The following is a 23,889-nucleotide window of genomic DNA, read 5'->3' as shown; positions in this document are numbered from 1 at the left end:
AAGAAACTCTTTCATTTCCAGTATAAAGGTTACACTTGCTCATTAAGGAAAATAGAGAAAATATGAAAAATTTAAAAGCAGAAATAAGTCATCCAAAGATAACTACTATTGATGCTTTTTTTTGGTGTTTGCTATACGGCTTAAATATACACATATACAAATACACACATACACATACATTAATTATGAACGTACAGTATGTACAATTTCTTATATCTATGAAACTCTTGAATTATTTGTCAGTTTATTTTACCTGGATCCCAAATATTGCCTTGAAATTTTCCCTTAATATTTGAGACTACCATCTAAAGGATAGACTGCTGGGTATGTGCAGTTTCCTCCAGCACAACCTTTTTTTTTGGCTGCATTGGGTCTTCGTTGCTGCACACAGGCTTTCTCTAGTTGCGGCGAGCGGGGGCTACTCTTTGTTGTGGTGCGCAGTCTTCTTATTGTGGTGGCTTCTTTTGTGTGGAGCACGGGCTTTAGGCACGCAGGCTTCAGTAGTTGTGGCATGCGGGCTCAGTAGTTGTGGCTTGCGGGCTCTAGAGCACAGGCTCAGTAGTTGTGGTGCACGGGCTTAGTTGCTCCACAGCATGTGGGACCTTCCCCGACCAGGGCTTGAACCCATGTCCCCTGCATTGGCAGGCGGATTCTTAAGCACTGTGCCACCAGGGAAGCCCATCTCCAGCACATCTTAGTTTCACAGTAGTTTCTTATGGGGTGTTGTGAAAAGCTTTTCACCCGCTACACCATAGCAGCTCTCATCCTCCCTCTCCTACTTTCCTCATTTCCAAGGGAAACATGGAGGTCTTTTTCCAATTCTAAACTACATCTCTAATCCCTGCTATATAGTAGAAAATGTTCCCAATCACTTGACTTGACATGTGTATAAGTAGTGTATTGCAGGCTTCAATAACCTTTGAGGATAAATCAGGTCACAAAAAAGTTTAATGTCTAATTTGCAATAATTCTAAGTCTCCACCTACATTTGTTGCTGGACCTCAGTTTATTTCTCCACTTCACTTCATGGTGCATCCTAATTATTTATAGCATTCCCCAAAGGAATGTCTTAACTATGGCTCACAAACCAATCTGTCAGCCATAGTCAACCCACAGCATCCTCTATACTCTTACTCCTCTCCTTTCCTAATAACCCAGGTTAATGTTATTGCCTTTGAGGTTGCTTAAAGGAACATCACTATGATCCCTGCTGCTGATGTCTCTTAAAAGAGGGTTGATTTGTGACAACATGGATGGACCTTGAGGGCATTATGCTAAGTGAAATAAGCTAGACAGAGAAAGACAAATACTGCATGGTATCACTTATACGTGGAATCTAAAACAAAAAAGAAAACAGTCACGCTCATAGAAACAGAGAGTAGAAAAGTGGTTGCCAGGGACTGAGGGATGGGGGAATTGAGAAAGGTTGGTAAAACAGTGCAACCTTTCAGCTACAAGATGAATAAGGTCTGAGGATCTAACGTAAAACATGGTGACTATAGTTGATAACATTTTATCATATACTTAAAAATTGCTAAGAGAGTAGAACTTAAATGTTCTCACCAAAAAAAAAAAAAAAAAGATAAATGTATGGGGTATGGATGTGTTAATTAACTAGATGGGGGAAATCCTTTCACAATATATATCTGTATCAAATCATCATGATGCACACTTTAAATATCTTATAAGTTTATACCTGAGTAAAGCTGGAATCAAAGAGAGACACAGAGATAGAAACAGAGAGAGCGCGCTGATGTCTGTGTCACAGATGCCATCTGCTGGTGACTCCAAAGCCTCAGCCTCCTAAAAGCCAGAGTTGTACTTGGTTCCAAGAGAAGGAGAGGTTGCCTCTGACTCCACTCCCCAAACTCCATATGCACGTTGTTCCCTGGGCTCTAGGGCCCCACTATTTGTATACAGTGTTTTGGAAGGTCTTTTGTAAAAGCAGCCATTCAGCTTTTGGCCTTTATGAATTGATAGCTTTTTAACTACTCCAAGGAAGAAAGGATATGCACCTCCACAAGAAGTAGACAACAGTTATAAGACAGAGCTTGGTCTCAGTTTCCAAAGCAATTCCTATACTCTTTCAATCATGAAGAGTATGGACCTGGATTAGTTAGCATAGAATATGTTATACTGTGGCAATATACAAACCATGAGATCTTAGTGTCCTAGCACTTGAAAGTTATTTTTTTACCCACACAAAGTCCACTGTGGGTCAGTGTCTCTGCAGGACAGCTTTTTTGCAAATAGTGCCTTGGGGATCCAGGCTAATTCTTCCTGGAGACTCTATCACCTCAACATATAGCCCCTATGATTACTACAGCAGGGGAAGAAGGAACATTGGGAACTCATGCCTATTCGCCTATGCTTTAGCCCCAAAGTTGCATGGTCCTGCCTAACTACAAGGGCAGCTGGGAAATATAGGGGTGCACACAGTGAACTTTAATTATCTCCATCACAGAACACTTCTTAAAGGGAAAGTAATGCTCATGGACACCCAAAGATTTATTGATCCTTGTAAGAGAAATGATGACTCCAAAAACCTAAGCTTTATTTATGAAAATCTCTTTAGTATTGTAAAAATGTTAACTGCAAAAGATAAATTTTATCAGATTTCTTTTTCTTTTTCTTTTTTGGCTGCGCCGCGTAGCTTGTGGGATCTTAGTTCCCTGGACCAGGGATTGAACCCACGCCCTCCTCAGTGAAAGCGTGGAGTCCTAATCAGTGGACCACCAGGGAATTCCCCCAGATTTCTTAAAACAAACAAGAAATGTCATCTTTAGACAACATTTTTTAAATATTCTTGAAAGAAAACAATCATATTGATTTAGTTTAACATTTCCCCTGATCTAAAGAAAAAGATGTTTAAAAAACCTAGGACATATACATGAACACACACCTTCCCCAGCAGCCCCTCCTCCCCAAACCCAGCTCTGCCACTTAGTGACATGGGTTAGTTTTCATTTAACATCTCATCTCCCTCAATTTCTTTACTGTAGCATAGGGAGAATGAAAGGAGGCTGAATAACAGTGTGGTTGCTGCTATACTAAAATAGAAATGAAACCTCTACATAAAAGAATACAGAAATTCATCAACACTGAGCATAGGCCTGTCATGTATTTGTTTGAAAGAGGAAAGGTGAGAATAACTGAAAGTACAGGAATATCAATTGTAGTTGACTTTGGATAGTGCAGCTATAGGAATTTCTTTTCCTCCTTCTTTTTTTTTCTTTCTGTTTTTCAAAATTGCTAGAATTCCCTGGCGGTCCAGTGGTTAGGACGCCATGCTTCCATTGCTGGGGACCTGGGTTTGATTCCTAGTCAGGGAACTAAGATCCCACAAGCCACTTGGCATGGCCAAAAAAAAATTGCTAGAATGAGCCTGTATTACTGTCAAAATGGAAAAAAAAAAACACCCTATTTTTCAAATAGTATGAAAAAGAGGCAGTAGATAAAAGTCCTTTGAAAAATAAGCATGTTTAAAAATATATAAGCTAATTAAATGTATGTATTCAGCTTTGTCACAATTCAACATACATTTTTTTTTTGCGGTATGCAGGCCTCTCACTGTTGCGGCCTCTCCCGTTGTGGAGCACAGGCTCCGGACGCGCAGGCTCAGCGGCCATGGCTCACGGGCCCAGCTGCTCCGCAGCACGTGGGATCTTCCCGGACCACGGCACGAACTCATGTCCCCTACATCGGCAGGCGGACTCTCAACCACTGCGCCACCAGGGAAGCCCTCAACAAACATTTTTTTTTTTTTATAAGAGTTATATTTTCTCCTTTTATTCAATGTATTTTTCTTGAAAAAAGAAAAGCCTTATATAATGTATCACTAAGCCAGCATAATTCAAACTGCCATGTGGAAAGCAGAGTTAGAGCAGCATGGTTGAAATCTTTCTGGAATTTGGAATTATGATCCAGCCGTTTAAAAAATCTGAAGGTACTCAAACTTTTATTCTCTTGCAAGGACACTGAATAAAGTCTCACAGTTCAAAGAAGAGCTGCCACTCCCTGCTTAATACCTTAATTATTTGTGGTACCTTATCTTGGTCACCACTGATACGCTGCTTTCTGAATCCTGTTTGCCAAGTTTTCCTTTCAAAATCATAAGTAGCTTTTATTCTTGGGTCATTGCTTTTTCAAGACTGCCTAATTTGGTTAGCCCAAATTGATTTGTGATGTAATCCCCAATGATGTTAGCTTGGCCAATTTCATTTTATTTTATTTATTCCCATGGGCATATTTTAAAAAATCAGATTCTTTGAATGCTTAAACTAAGCTTTAATCCCCCATATAGTGTCTGTTAGGTAGACTTTCTTTATCCATCTTCTTTAGTTAATCTCCCATTTCCCTTAAACTGCATTAATAAACATAGCACTGAGAAGCCAGTCCTTTACAAGAAAAGCCCAGAGCATCTTTGCCTAAACTCCTCTTTATTATTCACAGTCTGCTTTCCCTTGTTTTAAGGTAGAACTCATATCCACAAACGGGTCTCTGCTACTGAGGGATGGAGAGAAAGAAAATAAAATGGCCGCCGATCCCCCTTGAATCCGGGTTTGTGTCGTCAAAAGTCTGCTTTGAGTTTTCTACTTTAACAGTTTGGAATGAGGCACACCTCTTTGGGATTTCATATTCCACAGCAACCCCCTACTTAATAGAGCTTTCTGCAAGGATGAAATGGTTTCTCTGCCGTGCGATATGGTAGCCACTAGCCATGTGCGGCTATAGAATGCCTGAAATGCTGCTCATGTGACTGAGGAGCTGCATTTTTCAACTTTATTTATTTTAGGCAACTTAAATTGAAATAGCCACATGTGACTAGTGGCTGTCATGCCAGGGAAGTGCAGTTCTGAAGAGTAGTCGTCTCAGTGGCATGCTTTTCGGCAGAGGCAGTGTGGCACAGCGGAATCCAGCCTTTTTTGTTATTACCTCTGGATCCTTAGGCATGTTACATGTTACATATGTCTCTGAACCTCAGTTTCCTTGTAAGAAAGAGTCCAAGTAAAAACACTTCTTCGCATGAGGCATAAGTAATTTAAAACATGGTTACAACAGGCTTTCCTGAGATCCAGCACATGTGGACACTCTGGAAACATTAGTTTAAAAATATAGAAAGGGGCTTCCCTGGTGGCGCAGTGGTTGAGAGTCCGCCTGCCGATGCAGGGGACACGGGTTCGTGCCCCGGCCCGGGAGGATCCCGCATACCGCGGAGCAGCTGCTCCCATGGGCCATGGCCGCTGAGCCTGCGCGTCCGGAGCCTGCGCTCCGCAACGGGAGAGGCCACAACAGTGAGAGGCCCGCGTACCGCCAAAAAAACAAATAAATAAAAATAAAAATATAGAAAGAAGAGCATGAGATAGAGGACTTGGATTCACCCTCAACATCTATATTTGAGATAGTGAATTAATGACTGAAGATTTCGGACTTGGTTATCTCTTATTTATTAAATGAGTTGATAATTCCTGCCCTGACTATTTGAGAGGATTTCTTTTTTTTTTTTTTTTAAATTTACGAATATTTCATTGTTGTAAAGTTAAAGCCATAAAAATAATCAAATGGCCTACTATCATACCGTTAGAAGAAAAAAAAAAGGTGTTCATGCGAGTTCCATATTAGAATACAAGTTTTCCTTAGGCACCTGTTTATGTATGCTATTCTGCTCTTTACAATAAATAATTAAATTTAAAAGACTTAATTCCTCACTTTTAAGACCTTATTAGTTTACAAATTACATATTGACCTATGCTAAATTTTATACCGACCCATGCTAATGAATTCAGTACAGAAAACAAAAAACACTGCACTCAAGCAAACTACATATATATATATATATATATATATAACTTATATGAGAATTGCTACTCCAGCTTTCTTTTGGTTTCCATTTGCATGAAATACCTTTTTCCATCCCCTTACTTTCAGTCTGTATGTGTCTCTAGGTCTGAAGTGGGTCTCTTGTAGACAGCAAATATATGGGTCTTGTTTTTGTATCCATTCAGCCAATCTGTGTCTTTTGGTGGGAGCATTTAGTCCATTTACATTTAAGGTAATTATCGATATGTGTGTTCCCATTCCCATTTTCTTAATTGTTTTGGGTTTGTTATTGTAGGTCTTTTCCTTCTTTTGTGTTTCTTGCCTAGAGAAGTTCCTTTAGCAGTTGTTGTAGAGCTGGTTTGGTGGTGCTGAACTCTCTCAGCTTTTGCTTGTCTGTAAAGGTTTTAATTTCTCCATCAAATCTGAATGAGATCCTTGCTGGGTAGAGTAATCTTGGTTGCAGGTTTTTCTCCTTCAACACTTTCAATATGTCCTGCCACTCCCTTCTGGCTTGCAGAGTTTCTGCTGAAAGATCAGCTGTTAACCTTATGGGGATTCCCTTGTGTGTTATTTGTTGTTTTTCCCTTGCTGCTTTTAATATGTTTTCTTTGTATTTAATTTTTGACAGTTTGATTAATATGTGTCTTGGCGTATTTCTCCTTGGATTTATCCTGTATGGGACTCTCTGTGCTTCCTGGACTTGATTAACTATTTCCTTTCCCATATTAGGGAAGTTTTCAACTATAATCTCTTCAAATATTTTCTCAGTCCCTTTCTTTTTCTCTTCTTCTTCTGGAACCCCTATAATTCGAATGTTGGTGCGTTTAATGTTGTCCCAGAGGTCTCTGAGACTGTCCTCAGTTCTTTTCATTCTTTTTTCTTTATTCTGCTCTGCAGTAGTTATTTCCACTATTTTATCTTCCAGGTCACTTATCCGTTCTTCTGCCTCAGTTATTCTGCTATTGATCCCATCTAGAGTACTTTTAATTTCATTTATTGTGTTGTTCATCGTTGCTTGTTTCATCTTTAGTTCTTCTAGGTCCTTGTTAACTGATTCTTGCATTTTGTCCATTCTATTGTCCATTCTATCTCCAAGATTTCGGATCAACCTTACTATCATTATTCTGAATTCTTTTTCAGATAGACTGCCTATTTCCTCTTCATTTGTTAGGTCTGGTGGGTTTTTATCTTGCTCCTTCATCTGCTGTGTGTTTTTCTGTCTTTTCATTTTGCTTATCTTACTGTGTTTGTGGTCTCCTTTTTTGCAGGCTGAAGGTTCGTAGTTCCTGTTGTTTTTTGTGTCTGTCCCCAGTGGCTAAGGTTGGTTCAGTGGGTTGTGTCGGCTTCCTGGTGGAGGGTACTAGTGCCTGTGTTCTGGTGGATGAGGCTGGATCTTGTCTTTCTGGTGGGCAGGTCCACGTCTGGTGGTGTGTTTTGGGGTGTCTGTAGACTTATTATGATTTTGGGCAGCCTCTCTGCTAATGGGTGGGGTTGTGTTCCTGTCTTGCTAGTTGTTTGGCATAGGATGTCCAGCACTGTAGCTTGCTGGTCGTTGAGTGAAGCTGGGTGCTGGCGTTGAGATGGAGATCTCTCGGAGATTTTTGCTGTTTGATATTATGTGCAGCTGGGAGGCCTCTTGTGGACCAGTGTCCTGAAGTTGGCTCTCCCACCTCAGAGGCACAGCACTGACTCCTGGCTGCAGCACCAAGAGCCTTTCATCCACAGGGCTCCTTAATTTGGGATGATTCGTTGACTATTCAGGTATTCCACAGATGCAGGGTATATCAAGTTGATTGTGGAGCTTTAATCCGCTGCTTCTGAGGCTGCTGGGAGAGATTTCCCTTTCTCTTCTTTGTTCTCACAGCTCCCAGGGGCTCAGCTTTGGATTTGGCCCCGCCTGTGCGTGTAGGTCGCCGGAGGGCGTCTGTTCTTTGCTCAGACAGGACGGGGTTAAAGGAGCCGCTGATTCGGAGGCTCTGGCTCACTCAGGCCGGGGGGTAGGGAGGGTCACGGAGTGTGGGGCGGGCCTGCAGCGGCAGAGGCCGGGGTGACGTTGCAGCCTGAGGCGCGCCGTGCGTTCTCCCGGGGGAGTTGTCCCTGGATCCCGGGACCCTGGCAGTGGCGGGCTGCACAGGCTCCCCGGAAGGGCGTGTGGCTAGTGACCTGTGTTCGCACACAGGCCTCCTGGTGGCGGCAGCAGCGGCCTTAGCGTCTCATGTCTGTCTCTGGGCTCCGCACTTTTAGCCGCGGCTCGCGCCCGTCCCTGGAGCTCTCTCAAGCAGCGTTCTTAATCCCCTCTCCTCGTGCACCAGGAAACAAAGAGGGACGTAAAAGTCTCTTGCCTCTTCGGCAGGTCCAGACTTTTCCCCGGACTCTCTCCCGGCTAGCCGCGGTGCACTAACGCCCTGCAGGCTGTGTTCACGCCGCCAACCTCAGTCCTCTCCCGGCGCTCCGACAAAAGCCGGAGCCTCAGCTCCCAGTCCCGGCCGCCCCGGCGGGCGAGCAGACAAGCCTCTCGGCTGGTGAGTTCCGGTCGGCCCGATCCTCTGCGCTGGAATCTGTCCGCTTTGCCCTCCGCACCCCTGTTGCTGTGCTCTCCTCCGCGGCTCCCAAGCTCCCCCACTCCGCCTCCCGAAGTCTCCACCCGCGAAGGGGCTTCCTAGTGTGTGGACACTTTTCCTCCTTCACAGCTCTCTCCCGCTGGTGCAGGACCCGTCCCTATCCTTTTGTCTCTGTTTAGTTTTTTCTTTTGCCCTAACCAGGTACGTGGGGGGTTCCTTGCCTTTTGGGAGGTCTGAGGTCTTCTGCCAGCGTTCAGTAGGTGCTCCGTAGGAGTTGTTCCACACGTAGATGTATTTCTGGTGTCTGAGAGGATTTCTAAGTTCTGAAACGTTTACCTCCTAAGTGTTTCTTGAATCTGTTCCCTTTCTTCCTTTTGTCTACTCAACAAACATTTTAAAAATATTATTTTTACAATTCTCCTATGAACATTTCCCTTCCGACGTTACTTGCTTTTAATTTAATTTAAAAAATACATATTTTAAATGATCTGAACCATGAGTTTGGAGTATCAAAACACTTACCAGAAACATCCCACCTACACCAAAAGACAGATCATCCAGACAGAAAATTAATAAGGAAACAAAAGCCTTAAATGACACATTAGACCAGACAGACTTAATTGATATTTATAGAACATTCCATCCAAAAGCAGCAGAATACACTTTCTTCTCAAGGGTACATGGAACATTCTCTAGGATAGATCACATCTTCGCTCACAAATCAAGCCTCAGTAAATTTAAGAAAATTGAAATCATATCAACCATCTTTTCCAACCACAATGCTATGAGATTAGAAATCAATTATGGAAAAAAACTGTAAAGAACACAAACACATGGAGGCTAAACAATATGCTACTAAATAACCAATGGATCATGGAAGAAATCAAAGAGGAAATCAAAAAACACCGAGAAAAAAAATGACAATGAAAACACGATGACCCAAAACATCTGGGATGCAGCAAAAGAGATTCTAAGAGGGAAGTTTATAGTAATACAATACTACCTCAATAAACAAAAAGCTCAAATAAACAATCTAACCCTACACCTAAAGGAATTAGAGAAAGAGGAACAAACAAAACCCAAAGTTAGTAGAAGGAAAGAAATCATAAAGATCAGAGCAGAAATAAATGAAATAGAAATGAAGAAAACAATAGCAAAGATCAATGAAACTAAAATCTGGTTCTGGGCTTCCCTAGTGGCGCAGTGGTTGAGAGTCCGCTTGCCGATGCAGGGGACACGGGTTCGTGCCCCAGTCCGGGAGGATCCCACATGCCATGGAGCGGGTGGGCCCGTGAGCCATGGCCACTAAGCCTGCGTGTCTGGAGACTGTGCTCCGCAGTGGGAGAGGCCACAACAGTGAGAGGCCCGCATACCGCAAAAAAAAAAAAAAAGCTGGTTCTTTGAGAAGATCAACAAAACTGATAAACGATTAGCCAGACTCATCAAGAAAAAAAGGGAGAGGACTCAAATCAATAAAAATTAGAAATGAAAAAGGAAAAGTAACAACTGACACTGCAGAAATACAAAGGATCATAAGAGACTACTACAAGCAACTCTATGCCAATAAAATGGACAACCTGGAAGAAATGGACAAATTCTTAGAAAGGTACAACCTTCCGAGACTGAACCAGGAAGAAATAGAAAATATGAACAGACCGATCACAAGTAACGAAATTGAAACTGTGATTAAAAATCTTCCAACAAATAAAAGTCCAGGACCAGATGGCTTCACAGGTGAATTCTATCAAGCATTTAGAGAAAAGCTAACACCTATCCTTCTCAAACTTTTCCAAAAAATTGAAGAGGGAGGAACACTCCCAAGCTCATTCTATGAGGCCATCATCACCCTAATACCAAAACCAGACAAAGATATCACAAAAAAAGAAAATTACAGGCCAATATCACTGATGAACATAGATGCAAAAATCTTCAACAAAATACAAGCAAACAGAATCCAACAACACATTAAAAGGATCATACACCATGATCAAGTCAGATTTACCCCAGGGATGTAAGGATTCTTCAATATACACAAATCAATCAATGTGATACACCACATTAACAAACTGAAGAATAAAAACCATGTGATCATCTCAAGAGATGCAGAAAAAGCTTTTGACAAAATTCAACACCCATCTATGATAAAAACTCTCCAGAAAGTGGGCATAGAGGGAACCTACCTCAACATAATAAAGGTCATGTATGACAAGTACACAGCTAACATCACTCTTAATGGTGAAAAACTGAAAGCATTTCCTCTAAGATCAGGAACAAGACAAGGATGTCCACTCTTGCCACTATTATTCAACATAGTTTTGGAAGTCCTGGCCACGGCAATCAGAGAAGAAAAAGAAATAAAAGGAATCCAAATGGGAAAAGAAGAAGTAAAACTGTCACTGTTTGCAGATGACTTGATACTATACACAGAAAATCCTCAAGAGGCCACCAGAAAACTACTAGAGCTTACCAGTGAATCTGGTAAAGTTGTAGGATACAAAATCAATACACAGAAATCTCTTGCATTCCTATATACTAACAATGAAAGGTTAGAAAGAGAAATTAAGGAAACAATCTCATTTATCACCACAACAAAAAGAATAATACCTAGGAATAAACCTACCTAAGGAGACAAAAGACCTGTACTCAGAAAACTATAGGATACTGATTAAAGAAATCAAAGTCAACACTAACGGATGGAGAAACATACTATGTTCTTGGATTGGAAGGATCAATACTGTGAAAATGACTATACTAACCAAAGCAATCTACATGTTCAATGCAATCCCTATCAAATTACCAATAGCAATTTTCCAGAATTAGAACAAAAATTTTTACAATTTGTATGGAAACACTAAAGACCCCAAATAGCCAAAGCAATCTTGAGGGAAAAAATCGGAGCTGGAGGAATCAGACTCCCTGACTTCAGACTATACTACAAAGCTACAGTAATCAAGACAATATAGTACTGGCACAAAAACAGAAATATAGATCAATGGAACAGGATAGAAAGCCCAGAGATAAACCCACACACCTTCGGTCACCTAATCTATGACAAAGCAGGCAAGAATATACAATAGAGAAAAGACAGTCCCTTCAATAAGTGGTGCTGGGAAAACTGGACAGCTACATGTAAAAGAATAACATTAGAATACTCCCTAACACCATACACAAAAATAAACTCAAAATGGATTAAAGACCTAAATGTAAGGCTGGACACTATAAAACTCTTAAAGGAAAATATAGGCAGAACACTCTCTGACATATTTGTCAAATGTCAAATTATGTCAAAACACAATTTGACATAAATTGCTGCAAGATTTTTTGACCCACCTCCTAGAGTAATGAAAATAAAAACAAAAATAAACAAATGGGACCTAATGAAACTTAAAAGCTTTTGCACAGCAAAGGAAATGATAAATAAAACAAAAAGACATCCAAGAGGATGGAAGAAAATATTTGACAAAGCAACCATCAAGGGATTAATCTCCAAAATATACAAACAGCTCATGCAGCTCAATATCAAAAAAAACAACTCAATGAAAAAATGGGCAGAAGACCTAAATAGACATTTCTCCAAAGAAGACATACAAATGGCCAACAAACACATGAAAACATGCTCAACATCACTAATCATTAGAGAAATGCAAATCAAAACTACAGTGAGGTATCACCTCACACTGGTCAGAATGGCCATCATCAAAAAATCTATAAATGATAAATGCAGGAGAGGATGTGGAGAAAAGGGAACCCTCCTACACTGTTGGTGGGAATGTAAACTGGTACAACCACTATGGAGAACAGTATGGAGTTTCCTCAAAAAACTAAAACTAGAATTACCATATGACCCAGCAATCCCACTCCTGGGCATATACTGGGAGAAAACCATAATTCAAAAAGATACATGTACCCCAATGTTCATTGCAGCACTATTTACAATAGCCAGGACATGGAAGCAACCTAAATGTCCATCCACAGAGGAATGGATAAAGAAGATGTGGTACCTATATACAATGGAATATTACTCAGCCATAAAAAGGAATGAAATAATGCCATTTGCAGAGACGTGGATAGACCTAGAGACTGTCATACAGAGTGAAGTAAGTCAGAAAGAGAAAAACAAATATGGTATATTAACACATATATGTGGAATGTAGAAAAATGATACAGATGAACCAGTTTTCAAAGCAGAAATAGACACTGATGTAGAGAAAAAACTTATGGATACCAACGGGGGAAGGGGGATGGGATGAATTGGGAGATTGGGATTGACTTATATACACTACTATGTATAAAATAGACAACTAATGAAAACCTACTGTATAGCACAGGGAACTCTACTCAGTGCTCTGTGGTGACCTAAATGGGAAGGAAATCTAAAAAAAAAGAGGGGATATATGTATACGTATAACTGATTCACTTTGCTGTACAGCAGAAACTAACACAACATTGTAAAGCAACTATACTCCAATAAAAAGCAAAACAAAACAAAACAAAATGAAAACACCTACCAGAAAAATTTCCATGGGAAACTTGATGGGGTACTGATTGTAGGAAATTCTGATACATTTGTTGATTCTCAGAGCAACAATAGCAGTTAGAAATAGTAAGATGCTGGTGGAATTAGCTTTGGGGAGACCTATACAGTAGTTAATTATGTTCTGAAAGAAAACAAAATTACAGAGGCTTAGAAAGGGATGTGATAATTGCCTAAATCTAGAAAATGACATTCTTTCTAAATTAGTTGAAAAGGAAGTCCCTAGGCAGTGTTGCTGGGCACAGAGGTCTTTATGAGCATTACTAGAACAGTGAGAGCAAGTAGGTAGATACATATTTTTTAATTGAAAACAATATATTAAAAGACTATAATGTCCAGTAAGAAGATAATACACTTTCTATGTTTCAGTGTAGTGGAAAGGACCCAGGAGTTCTGTTTATTAGCCTATTCTTTATCAATTTTCCCAGACCATGTATGTTTAGCTTGGCTCCTAGGACATGCTTGCATTCAGGGACTACTTTGCATTTTATATTCTGTATATATTATGTTTTAGGATATATGTCTTTCAGGAGGCATGTAACGGGAAGAAGTATGATAATACAGTATCTCAAAGACCAAATTTTAATATAACTCACGTTGGTTTAAAAGGCTGGGGTGAAATGGTTAATGCAACTGGGAACATGGTCCAACTGGCATCTGCAATTAATCAAGTCTGTAAATCTAGAAGAGGTGAAATTATTTCTAGGACTCTCTTGACCCAGCTGCCTATGCAGGAGTCTCTCCACTTGGGTCTACTTTTTTGGAGGCAAGGGGAGGAGCATTTGTAAGTCTAGGTGAGGGTAGAAATTACTCACATAGAAGAAGGAGATGGGACCAGAATGGAAACTAATCATAATCCCGAAGATGCAGGTCAACTGGGACAGCATAATGTGTAGTGCCGTGGCAGCCAGGTAAGCACTGATTGCAGCCTCCGGAATGTAAGTGATAATGAAGCCAAAACCTAACATGCCCATTGATAGCTGTAGGGGGTTCAGATGGAAAAGAAAACCAGAGTGAGGAGGAATGTCATCAAACCAGCAATGTCACCAATTAGGCAAACTCCAGAGGGGTTCCAAAAAAAAAGTTAAGTTAGGCCCCTTTGATAACTCTTGTTCCTCTTTCCCTAATCAACTGAAATGGATGAGCTAAGGTAGGTCCTTGGTGTTGATTCAGAGGTTTCCTACAGACATAAGACTACACTCCTTTCTTCACGAGTTCATAAGCTTAAATTCTTACTCTAGAATCTACTGACCTTGTTGATGTGGGGTTAACAGTGACAAAGTGATCAGAACAAGACCTTGCCTTTTCAAAGCCCTTTTCACTAGAAGCTTTGATAGCCCTCTTCATGAGAGGTTAATATCCCTGTGAGGAATGCAGCTTTTCGCAAAGGAAAATATTAAAACAAACTGGGGGGCTTCCCTGGTGGCGCAGTGGTTGAGAGTCCACCTGCCGATGCAGGGGACACGGGTTCGTGCCCCGGTCCGGGAAGATCCCACATGCCACGGAGCGGCTGGGCCCGTGAGCCATGGCTGCTGAGCCTGTGCGTCCGGAGCCTGTGCTCCACAACGGGAGACGCCACAACAGTGAGAGGCCCGCGTACCGCAAATAAAAAAAAAAAAAAAAAACTGGGTTCCAGCTTAAACTTTCTGGCCTTTGACACTTATCTTTATGAAGAATGATTAAGCTGAATTTATGTCTTCAGTATTATACATAAATACATGTATGATATAGCATTTTACATGTACACATGCATATATATGTAAATATATTTTTAAATGTTATGTAATAAACAAGCAAAGCATCTAAAAGGATAGATGCCAAACTATTAACAGAAGTTACCCTTGGGGAATGGGATTAAAAGTTTGGGGCAATATTTGTAATTTATACACTTTTTTATTATTTGAGATTTTTTGCAATATACATGTTCATCTTTTATAATAAAAAAAATTGTAAAATTATGGATAGGGGGTGAGCCCCAACCCTCTTAAGAGGGTAGGTTAAGAAAAATGACACAGCCCAATGAAGAAGATGGGGAAAGAAAAACAAAAGTCGTGAAGTCTTCTATTGTCACTGCTTCATCTTCCACTGCACTAGGAACTCTCAGAAAACAAACTTGGAAGAATAAATCTATTAGCTTTAAAAGCTTTTTGTTTCAAAGCTTTCAGTTAGCTGGGCAATTGGTCTCCCTTAATGTCCTGTCATTACTGCCCAATATGCTCCTTTACTCTAGTCAGGCCAATCTGCTTCCTGTCATTAGTGTGGCTGGCTGATTTTTACTTCTGTGCTTATGCCCAAACCCCTCTGCCATCTCTTTGCCACCATGTTTATCATCTCTTTCAAAAGCTCAATGAAACTTCTCTTCTTCAGGAGGTGTGGTGCAAACAGCATGATTCCTGGGGATGGAGAACTTGGCTTCAATGCTGGCTCTACCTCTCACTGCCTGAGTGAGTTTGGGCAAGTTTATTAAACTCTCCAAACCTCAGTCTCCTCACCTATAGAATGAATAATACCCAACATGCAGTGTTTTGTATGGATTACACTACATAATTCACGTAAAACACTTAGCTCAAATCAGAAAATAGTGACAGATGCAAATATGTACCATTCTTTCTTCATGCCATCCCTTCCTTCCACCTTGTAAATGGAAAATATCTATAATTAACCATAGAACTCTTCCTTACCCAGCTGTGATGTGGCATCAGAATCTGATGTTAATGTAATTTTCTAGGCATCAATTGTCAGTCAGAATTGGTCTGTGACATGAAACCTATCTGCCATCCTTATTGAAAACAAGTACAGACAGTTCCCAAATTACAATGGTTCTAACATTTTTTTCAACTTTACGATGGTGCAAAAGCATATGCATTCAGTAGAAACCGTACTTTGAATTTTGGTATTTTTTTTTCTGGGCTAGCCATATGCTGTATGATACTCTGTTGTAATGCCGGGCAGTGGCAGTGAGCGACAGCTCTTAGTCAGCCAAACAATCATGAGGGTAAACAACTAATACACTTATAACTATTCTGTACTCAGACAGCCATTCTGTTTTTCATCTTTAGTACAGTATTCAACAAATTACATGAGATATTCAGCACTTTATTATAAAATAGATAATGTGTTAGATGATTTTGCCCAAGTGTAGTCTAATGTAAGTGTTCTGAGCACGTTTAAGGTAGGCCAGGCTAAGCTATGATGTTTGGTAAACTAGGTGTATTAAATGTATTTTCGACTTACAGTATTTTCAACTTACCATGGGTTTATCAGTATGTAACTCCATCATAAGCTGAGGAAGTTCTGTACTAAATGTTTGATGAATGAAGGAAAGGCTCAATAAATGGTTGTTTCCTTCCCAGACAACTCCATCCCAGCTAAAAGTTATTCCTTCACTTCATATTCTTTTTTTTTGGCCACACTGCGCATCATGCGGGATCTTAATTCCCCAACCAGAGATCGAACCCATGCCCTCTGCAGTGGAAGTGTGGACTCTTAACCACTGGACTGCCAGGGAAGTCCCCACTTTATATTCTTTTGACAACAAACTCTTCACTTTTATTAACACTAGTTTTCACTTTAAGATTATCTAGTGCACAGATTCTAGAGGTAGACAAACTGAGCCTGAATCCCAGTTTTGAATCGTACTGGTTATGTGACCTTGGGCAATTCACTTAACCTCTTTATACCTTTATTTCTTTAAAATAAGTATCAGAATAATACCTACCCTCATACAGGGGGGTGTTGTGAGGATCAAATGAGATAAAACATGTAAAGTGCTTTGAATATTGACAGCACATAGCAATAAATGTTAGATATTAATATCTAGTTCAGACTTTTTTTTTAATTTAAACTTTTTATTTTAAATAATTGTAGATTGACATGAAATTGTAAAAAAGCAACACACAGAGATCCGTTTTACCCAGTTACCCCAATGATAACATCTTGCACAACTATAGTATTGATACAATGCCACAATTAGGATACTGACATCAATACAACCAAGTTACAAAATAATTCCATCAGCGCAAAGATCCCTCCTGTTGTCCTTTAATAGCCTCTTATCTCTCATCTCTACCTCCAATCTCCATCCTCTGACCTCTACCCATCTTTAATCCCTGGCGACAACTAATCTATTCTTCATTTCTATAATTTTGTCACTTCAAGAATTTTACATAAATGGAATCATCAGTATGTAAACTTTCCAATTTCATTCATTTTTGCTCTTTATTATTTCCTTCCTTCTGCTTATTTTGGGTTTAATTTGCTCTTATTTTTCTAGGTTTTGAAGAGGGAGCTTTTATTATTAATTTGAGACATTTTCTTTATTCTACTCTATGCATTTTAGTGCTATAAATTTCCTTTTCAGCACTGCTTTAGCTGTGTTCCAAAAATTTTGGTATGTTTTATTTTCATTTACTTCAAGGTATTTTTTTTAAGATTTAATTTTATTTATTTTTGGCTGCGTTGGGTCTTTGTTGCTGCATGCGGGCTTTCTCTAGTTGTGGCGAGTGGGGGCTATTCTTCATTGTGGTGCACGGGCTTCTCATTGCGGCGGCTTTTCTTGTTACGGAGCATGGGTTCTAGGCACGTGGGCTTCAGTAGTTGCAGCACGTGGGCTCAGTAGTTGTGGCTCGCCAGCCCTAGAGCACAGGCTCAGTAGTTGTGGCACATGGTTTAGTTGCTCCGCAGCACGTGGGATCTTCCTGGACCAGGGATTGAACCCGTGTCCCCTGCAATGGCAGGCAGATTCTTACCCACTGTGCCACCAGGGAAGTCCCTACATCAATGTGTTTTTTAAAAACTTCCCTTGAGATTTCCTACCTGACTTATGGATTATTTAGAAGTATGCTGTTTAGTAGTATCCAGATATTTGGAGACTTTCCTGTTAACTTTTTATTATTGAGTTCTAGTTTGATTCCACTGTGGTCAGAGAACATACTGTTTGATTTCAATTCTTTTAAATTTATTGAGGTTTGTTTTATAGCTCAGGATACAGTCTATCTTGCTGTATGTTCCATGGGTTGTTGAAAAGAATGTGTATTCTGCTGTTATTGGTGGGAGTATTCTGTAAATGTCTCAAATCCTATTGGTGTTGTTGATATTTTGAATTTTATTATATGCTTGCTGATTTTCTGCCTAGTCGTCCAATCAATTGTTGAGCGAGGGGTGTTGAAGTCTCCAACTGTAATTGTGGATTTGTCTATTTCTCCTTTCCAGTTATATCAGTTTTTGCTTCACATATTTTGTAGCTCTGTTGTTTGGTGCATACCTTTGTAGGATTGCTATGTCTTCTTGGTAGACTGATACTTTTATCATTATATAATGTCCCTGTCTACCTCTGGTGATTTTCTTGGCTCTGAAGTCTACTTTATCTGATATTAATATAGCCAATCCTGTTTCCTTTGATTAATATTTGCATGATCTATCTTTCCATTTTTTTACTTTCAACCTGTCTATATTATTATATTTGATGTTTCTTGTAGACAGCATATTTCTAAATATGTCAGTCTCTAACTTTAATGTAAATGTCAATACGTTAGGGCTTACGTCTGCCATTTTCCTGTTTGTTTTCTCTGTTTTTCAACTCTTTATTTTTCCTGATTTCATTGGTTACTTGAACATTTTTTAGAATTTCATTTTGATTTATCTATAGTGTTTTTGAGTGTATCTCTTTGTATAGATTTTAAGTGGTTGTCCTAGGTATTACATTATATATGCATAACTTATCACAGTCTACCGGTGTAAATATTTTACCAGTTTGAGCAAATTATAGAAACTTTACCTCCCTTTATGTTTTTTATAAAAGAATTGTTTTAAGTATTTCTTCCATATTCATTTTGAACCACATCAGACAGTGTTATAATTTTGTTTCAACCATTGAACATAATTTAGAAAACCCAACAAGCAAGGAAAACTACCATATTTATCCATATTTTTCCTTTTCCATTGTTCTTTCTTCCTTCTTGATGTTCCAAGATGCCTTCTTTTATCATTTCCTTTCTGTTTAGAGAACTTCCATTAGCCATTCTTTTAGGGTAGGTCTTGCTGGTGACAAATTCTCTTAGTTTTGCTTCATCTGAGAACGTCTTGGTATCTCCTTCATTCTTTTTTTTTTTAATTAATGTATTTATTTTTGGCTGTGTTGGGTCGTCATTGCTGCATGTAGGCTTTCTCTAGTTGTGGCGAGCGGGGGCTACTCTTTGTTGCGGTATGTGGGCTTCTCATTGCGGTGGCTTCTCTTTGTTGTGGAGCATGGCCTCTAGACATGCAGGCTTCAGTAGTTGTGGCATGTGGGCTCAGTAGTTGTGGCTCGCAGGCTCTAGAGCACAGGCTCAGTAGTTGTGTTGCATGGGCTTAGTAGCTCTGCAGCATGTGGGATCTTCCCGGACCAGGGCTCGAACCTGTGTCGCCTGTATTGGCAGGCGGATTCTTAACCACTGCACCACCAGGGAAATCCCTCTTCTTCATTCTTGAAGGATATTTTCACTGAGGCTATGATTTTGGATTGACAGTTCTTTCAGCAAACAAAAAATATTGTGCAATTTCCTTCTGGTCTCCATGGTTTCTAACAAGAAATCTGCTATCATTTAAATTATTTTCCTCCTGTAGTGAAGTGTTTCTCTCACTGCTTTCAAGATTTTTTTTTCATTGTTTTTAGTTTTCAGAAGTTGACTATGGGGACTTCCCTGGTGGTGCAGTGGTTAAGAATCCACTTGCCAATGCAGGGGACATGGGTTCAAGCCCTGGTCAGAGAAGATCCCACATGCCACGGAGGAACTGAGCCCATGCACCACAACTACTGAGCCTGCACTCTACAGCTCGCAAGCCACAACTATTGAGCTCATGTGGCACAACTGCTGAGCCCACACATCGCAACTACTGAAGCCCACATGCCTAGAGCTCGTGCTCCGCAACAAGAGAAGCCACCGCAATGAGAAGCCTGTGCACCGCAATGAAGAGTAGCCCCCGCTCGCCACAACTAGAGAAAGCCTGAGCATGGCAACAAAGACCCAATGCAGCCAAAAATTAAAAAAACAAAACAAAACATGATTTGTCTTGATGTGGATTTCTATGGATTTATCTTCTTTGGGTTTTTCCAAGCTTCTTAAATCCGTAGGATTATATTTTTTGCCAAATTTGGGGAGTTTTCAGCTATTATTTCTTCAAATAACTCAGCCCCATCTTTTTTCTCCTCCCTTTCTGGGATGCTTATGACACAAATTTTAGAGCTTTTTTTATAGTCCCATTTGTCCCTGAGGCTCTGTTAATTTTTTTTTCCGTCTATTTTCTCTCTGTTGTTCGGACTGGGTAATTTCTATTGTTCTGTCTTCAAGTTCATTGATTTTTTCCTCTGTCTCCTCCATTTTGCTGTTGAGCCCATCCTTTAAATTTTTAATTTTGGTTACTGTATATTTCAGCTCCAAAATTTTCATTTGGTTCTTCTTTACATCTTCTATTTATTTTTTAAGACTTTCTATTTTTTCACTTGTTTCAAGCATGTTCATAATTGGTTGCTGAAGCGTTTTTAGGGTGGCTGCTTTATAATTTATCCCAGATAATTCTGATATCTCTATCAACTCAGTGCTGGCATCTTTTTCTTGTCTTTCTTCATTTAAGTTGAAATGTTCTCAGTTCTTGATATGACAAGTTATTTTCAGTTTAATTGTTGACATTTTGTGTACTATGCTATAAGACTCTGGATCTTATTTAAACCTTCTGTTTTAGCCAGCTTATTTTGATAAACTGCTGGCAGGGGAAGGGGAAGGTGCCACCTTGTTACTGTCTGGTAAGGCAGAAGTCCAGGTTCTCCTCTCAAAATCCTCTCAAAATCCACTGACACTTGAGGCAATAGGAACTCTTCATTTTTGCTGGGAAGGGATGGAAGTTCTGGCTCCCCACTAGGCCTCCCATCCTGGCTGGGAGAGACAGAAATGCCTTTATTTCTCCCTACATCGCCTCCATTGACACTGCTGAAGAGGGGGTTGTCATCATTAATGCTGTGTTGGGTGAAAGATCTGACCCTTCACTAGGCTTTCTCTGAGACACCCCAGCAAGGATTAGGAAGGGTGTCTCATTACTGCCCCGTGGAGATGAAAGTCTTGACTCCCTTGACTCCCAGGCCTTCTCTGACAATACCCCAGGTGGCTACCTCATTACAGCTGGGTGAGTGTGGAAGTCTGGGCTCCCTGCTTGGCCTTTGCTGGCATGAGTGGGGATGACACCACAGGTTGTTTTTGTTTTGTTTTGTTTGGTGTTTGTCTGGAGTAGAGCAGTTATTGGGTAAAAGTTTTCAGTCTTGCTAGTCTTTCCTGGTCCTGTGGCTATAAAGAGCAGACTTTTGTTGGGGCTTTTTTTTGGTCTGCCCGTGTTGGCATTTTGGGTTTCTGGCTTCTTCAGCACCAAGTCTGAGATATATGAGGCAAAGAAGAAAACCCAAGGAATTCACCACTGTGTTGTTCCTTGGGTCTGAGCCAGTTTGTCTTCTTCTCTTCACCTTCCAGAGTCATTTTACGTTTGTTTTGTATATAATTTTCCAAGGTTTTTAGTTTTCTTAGCAGGAGGAATAGGCAAAAGTACATATATTCCATCTTTCTGTAAATGGAATATCTCCTCCTTTATTACATGAAAAAAAAATGACACTCAAACAAGGGGAAAGAACTTGCCAAGGCCACTTAGATAATTAATAGGTTGCTGACTTACTGCCTGTTATTTTGTCTTCACCTACAAGATTGAATATTTTAAACACAGGTATTATATCTTTTTATTTTTATTTTTTTAATAAATTTATTTATTTTATTTATTTATTTTTGGCTGCACTGGGTCTTCGTTGCTGCTTGCGGGCTTTCTCTAGTTGCAGCAAGCGGGGGCTACTCTTCGTTGTGGTGCATGGGCTTCTCATTGCAGTGGCTTCTCTTGTTGCAGAGCACGGGCTCTGGGCACGTGGGCTTCCGTAGTTGTGGCACGTGGGCTCAGTAGTTGTGGCTCACAGGCTCCAGAGCACAGGCTTAGCAGCTGTGGCACACGAGCCTAGCTGCTCCGTGGCATGTGGGATCTTCCCGGACCAGGGCTCGAACCCACGTCCCCTGCATTGGCCGGCGGCCTCTCAATCACTGCACCATCAGGGAAGCCTGGTATTATATCTTTTTTAAAAAAATTTTTGGTCTCTATTAAAGTACAAATTTCATTTCTCTATACTTGGTAATTATAATTTATTAACACTTACTATGTGACAGGCTCTGGGCTGAATGCTTTGCATGCATTTTCTCACTTAATCCTCACAAGAACTCTGCAATACAAATATTATTTTTCCCATTTTAAACATGAAGAAACTGAGGCCCACGAAGGTAAGATAACTTAAGTAAGTCACATAGCTGGTAAGTGTCAGGGCTGGGGTCAGCCTACCATAATAGCCTGCCTTTGTAGGCTTCCAATAAGTCCTTGCCTAATAAAAGATGGCCCCAGGGGAAATCAGTGAAAATTAGCTATAGAGCAGGTTAGCTGAGAAGAAAGAGAAATAAAACTGAAATATGTGACTTTAGTTCAGTGGGTGACACTTCAGATGGTAGACTCACAGAAGAAATTAAAAATAAGCCCAAAATAAGGTTTGATATTTTAATAAGTCATTGATATTGCCCATTAGCTGAGTCCCGTCATTGCAGAAAAAGGATTTCAGGTCTGACTCTAATGGTCACTAACCAAAAATATAGTATGTGATCCCATGAATGCTATTCTTGTTGAAAGAATAGAAAGAAATTTTTTAAAACGTGAAATCATGGGCTTCCCTGGTGGCGCAGTGGTTGAGAGTCCGCCTGCCGATGCAGGGGACACGGGTTCGTGCCCCGGTCCAGGAAGATCCCACATGCCACGGAGCGGCTAGGCCCGTGAGCCATGGCCACTGAGCCTGCGCGTCCGGAGCCTGTGCTCCGCAATGGGAGAGGCCACAACAGTGAGAGGCCCGCGTACCGCAAAAAAAAAAAATAAATAATAATAATAATAATAAAATGTGAAATCATGCGTAGAACTCTAGGCCACAGTCCCTGGGACACTTCTTTAGTCTTAGAGTATCAGGGACTGATGAGAATATTGAGTATGTCATCCTAAACCAATGTGGTAGACTTCAGAGGAGGGAGAAGTTTTGTTACTGAGGAGATAGCCTATCCACAAGACCCATAAGTTTTTGAAAACTTAAATCACTTAAGTTCCAGATATATCACAATGGGTAACAGGAGCAATTAAAGGAAGGGGTCCACGTGCAGACCCTTTATTTATTTATTGCTTTTTTAGGGGTTCAGAGACTCAGGTCCTACCTGAATAATCCCAGTCAGCAACGTTGTGGATGCCATCACACTCAAGGATTTGTTATAGTTCTCAAAGAAGGAGAGGTTAGAAAAGTCATCCTTGATGAAAGTTCCCAGTATTACGTGGCCACCGTTGAATGGGTACGTCCTCAGGACATTGATCGTCAGAGCACTCACAAGGAAGAATGTACCTATGAAAGAAAATGTTCAGGCAGAAGGTGAGGTTTTAAGTCCAGGTAAACTGACAGATATTGACAAAAGCAAGGCATGGTCTGATGTTTTGTTCTTGATCTGACAAACTTTTCTTATTTGAAAGTGGCCACCAAGAAATAAGAAAGAGCAGGGAAAAGAACTCTGGCTCCACGTACTGTAACGAACTCACAAGTTTTAGATCTTGGTGGTCTAGGTATTAACCTCTTAGCATCATGGGCATATGGAGTAGGATTAAAGAGAAATTGACTAGAAATATATATCAGGCTCAGCCACTGTGCCTGTTCTTAGAAACGGTAAAACATGAGATGGTGGTGAAAGGATCAGAAAACAAAGCTAATCAATAATAATAAGAAGAAAAATAATACCTAACACTTATGAAGGATTTAATAGGTGCAAAATGACATGGAGCTAAACCTATTTCAAATATAATTTCATTTACTTCTACTATCAGCATAAGGGAGGCAAAGGC

At 40.3% G+C, this 23,889-nt stretch overlaps 1 protein-coding gene across 1 annotated transcript in view; it reads right to left on the bottom strand.

Moving 5' to 3' along the window:
- SLC26A8 (solute carrier family 26 member 8) overlaps positions 1-23,889 on the bottom strand; it is a gene marked incomplete at its 5' end in the record, with an annotated part of 72,269 nt that overhangs the window by 30,038 nt on the left and 18,342 nt on the right. Inside the window, 3 exons of the mRNA XM_082664334.1 lie at positions 12,890-13,039; positions 13,731-13,895; positions 23,217-23,398. Coding sequence (XP_082520460.1) covers positions 12,890-13,039; positions 13,731-13,895; positions 23,217-23,398 — 497 coding nt within the window. The remainder of the gene's footprint in view (positions 1-12,889; positions 13,040-13,730; positions 13,896-23,216; positions 23,399-23,889) is intronic.

Source organism: Grampus griseus (assembly GCF_964374135.1).
Source record: "Grampus griseus genome assembly, chromosome: 10".
NCBI classification, from domain to species: domain Eukaryota; kingdom Metazoa; phylum Chordata; class Mammalia; order Artiodactyla; family Delphinidae; genus Grampus; species Grampus griseus.
The sequence above is the reverse complement of the archived record's forward strand: the minus strand, read 5'-3'. Positions and strand labels throughout refer to the sequence as shown.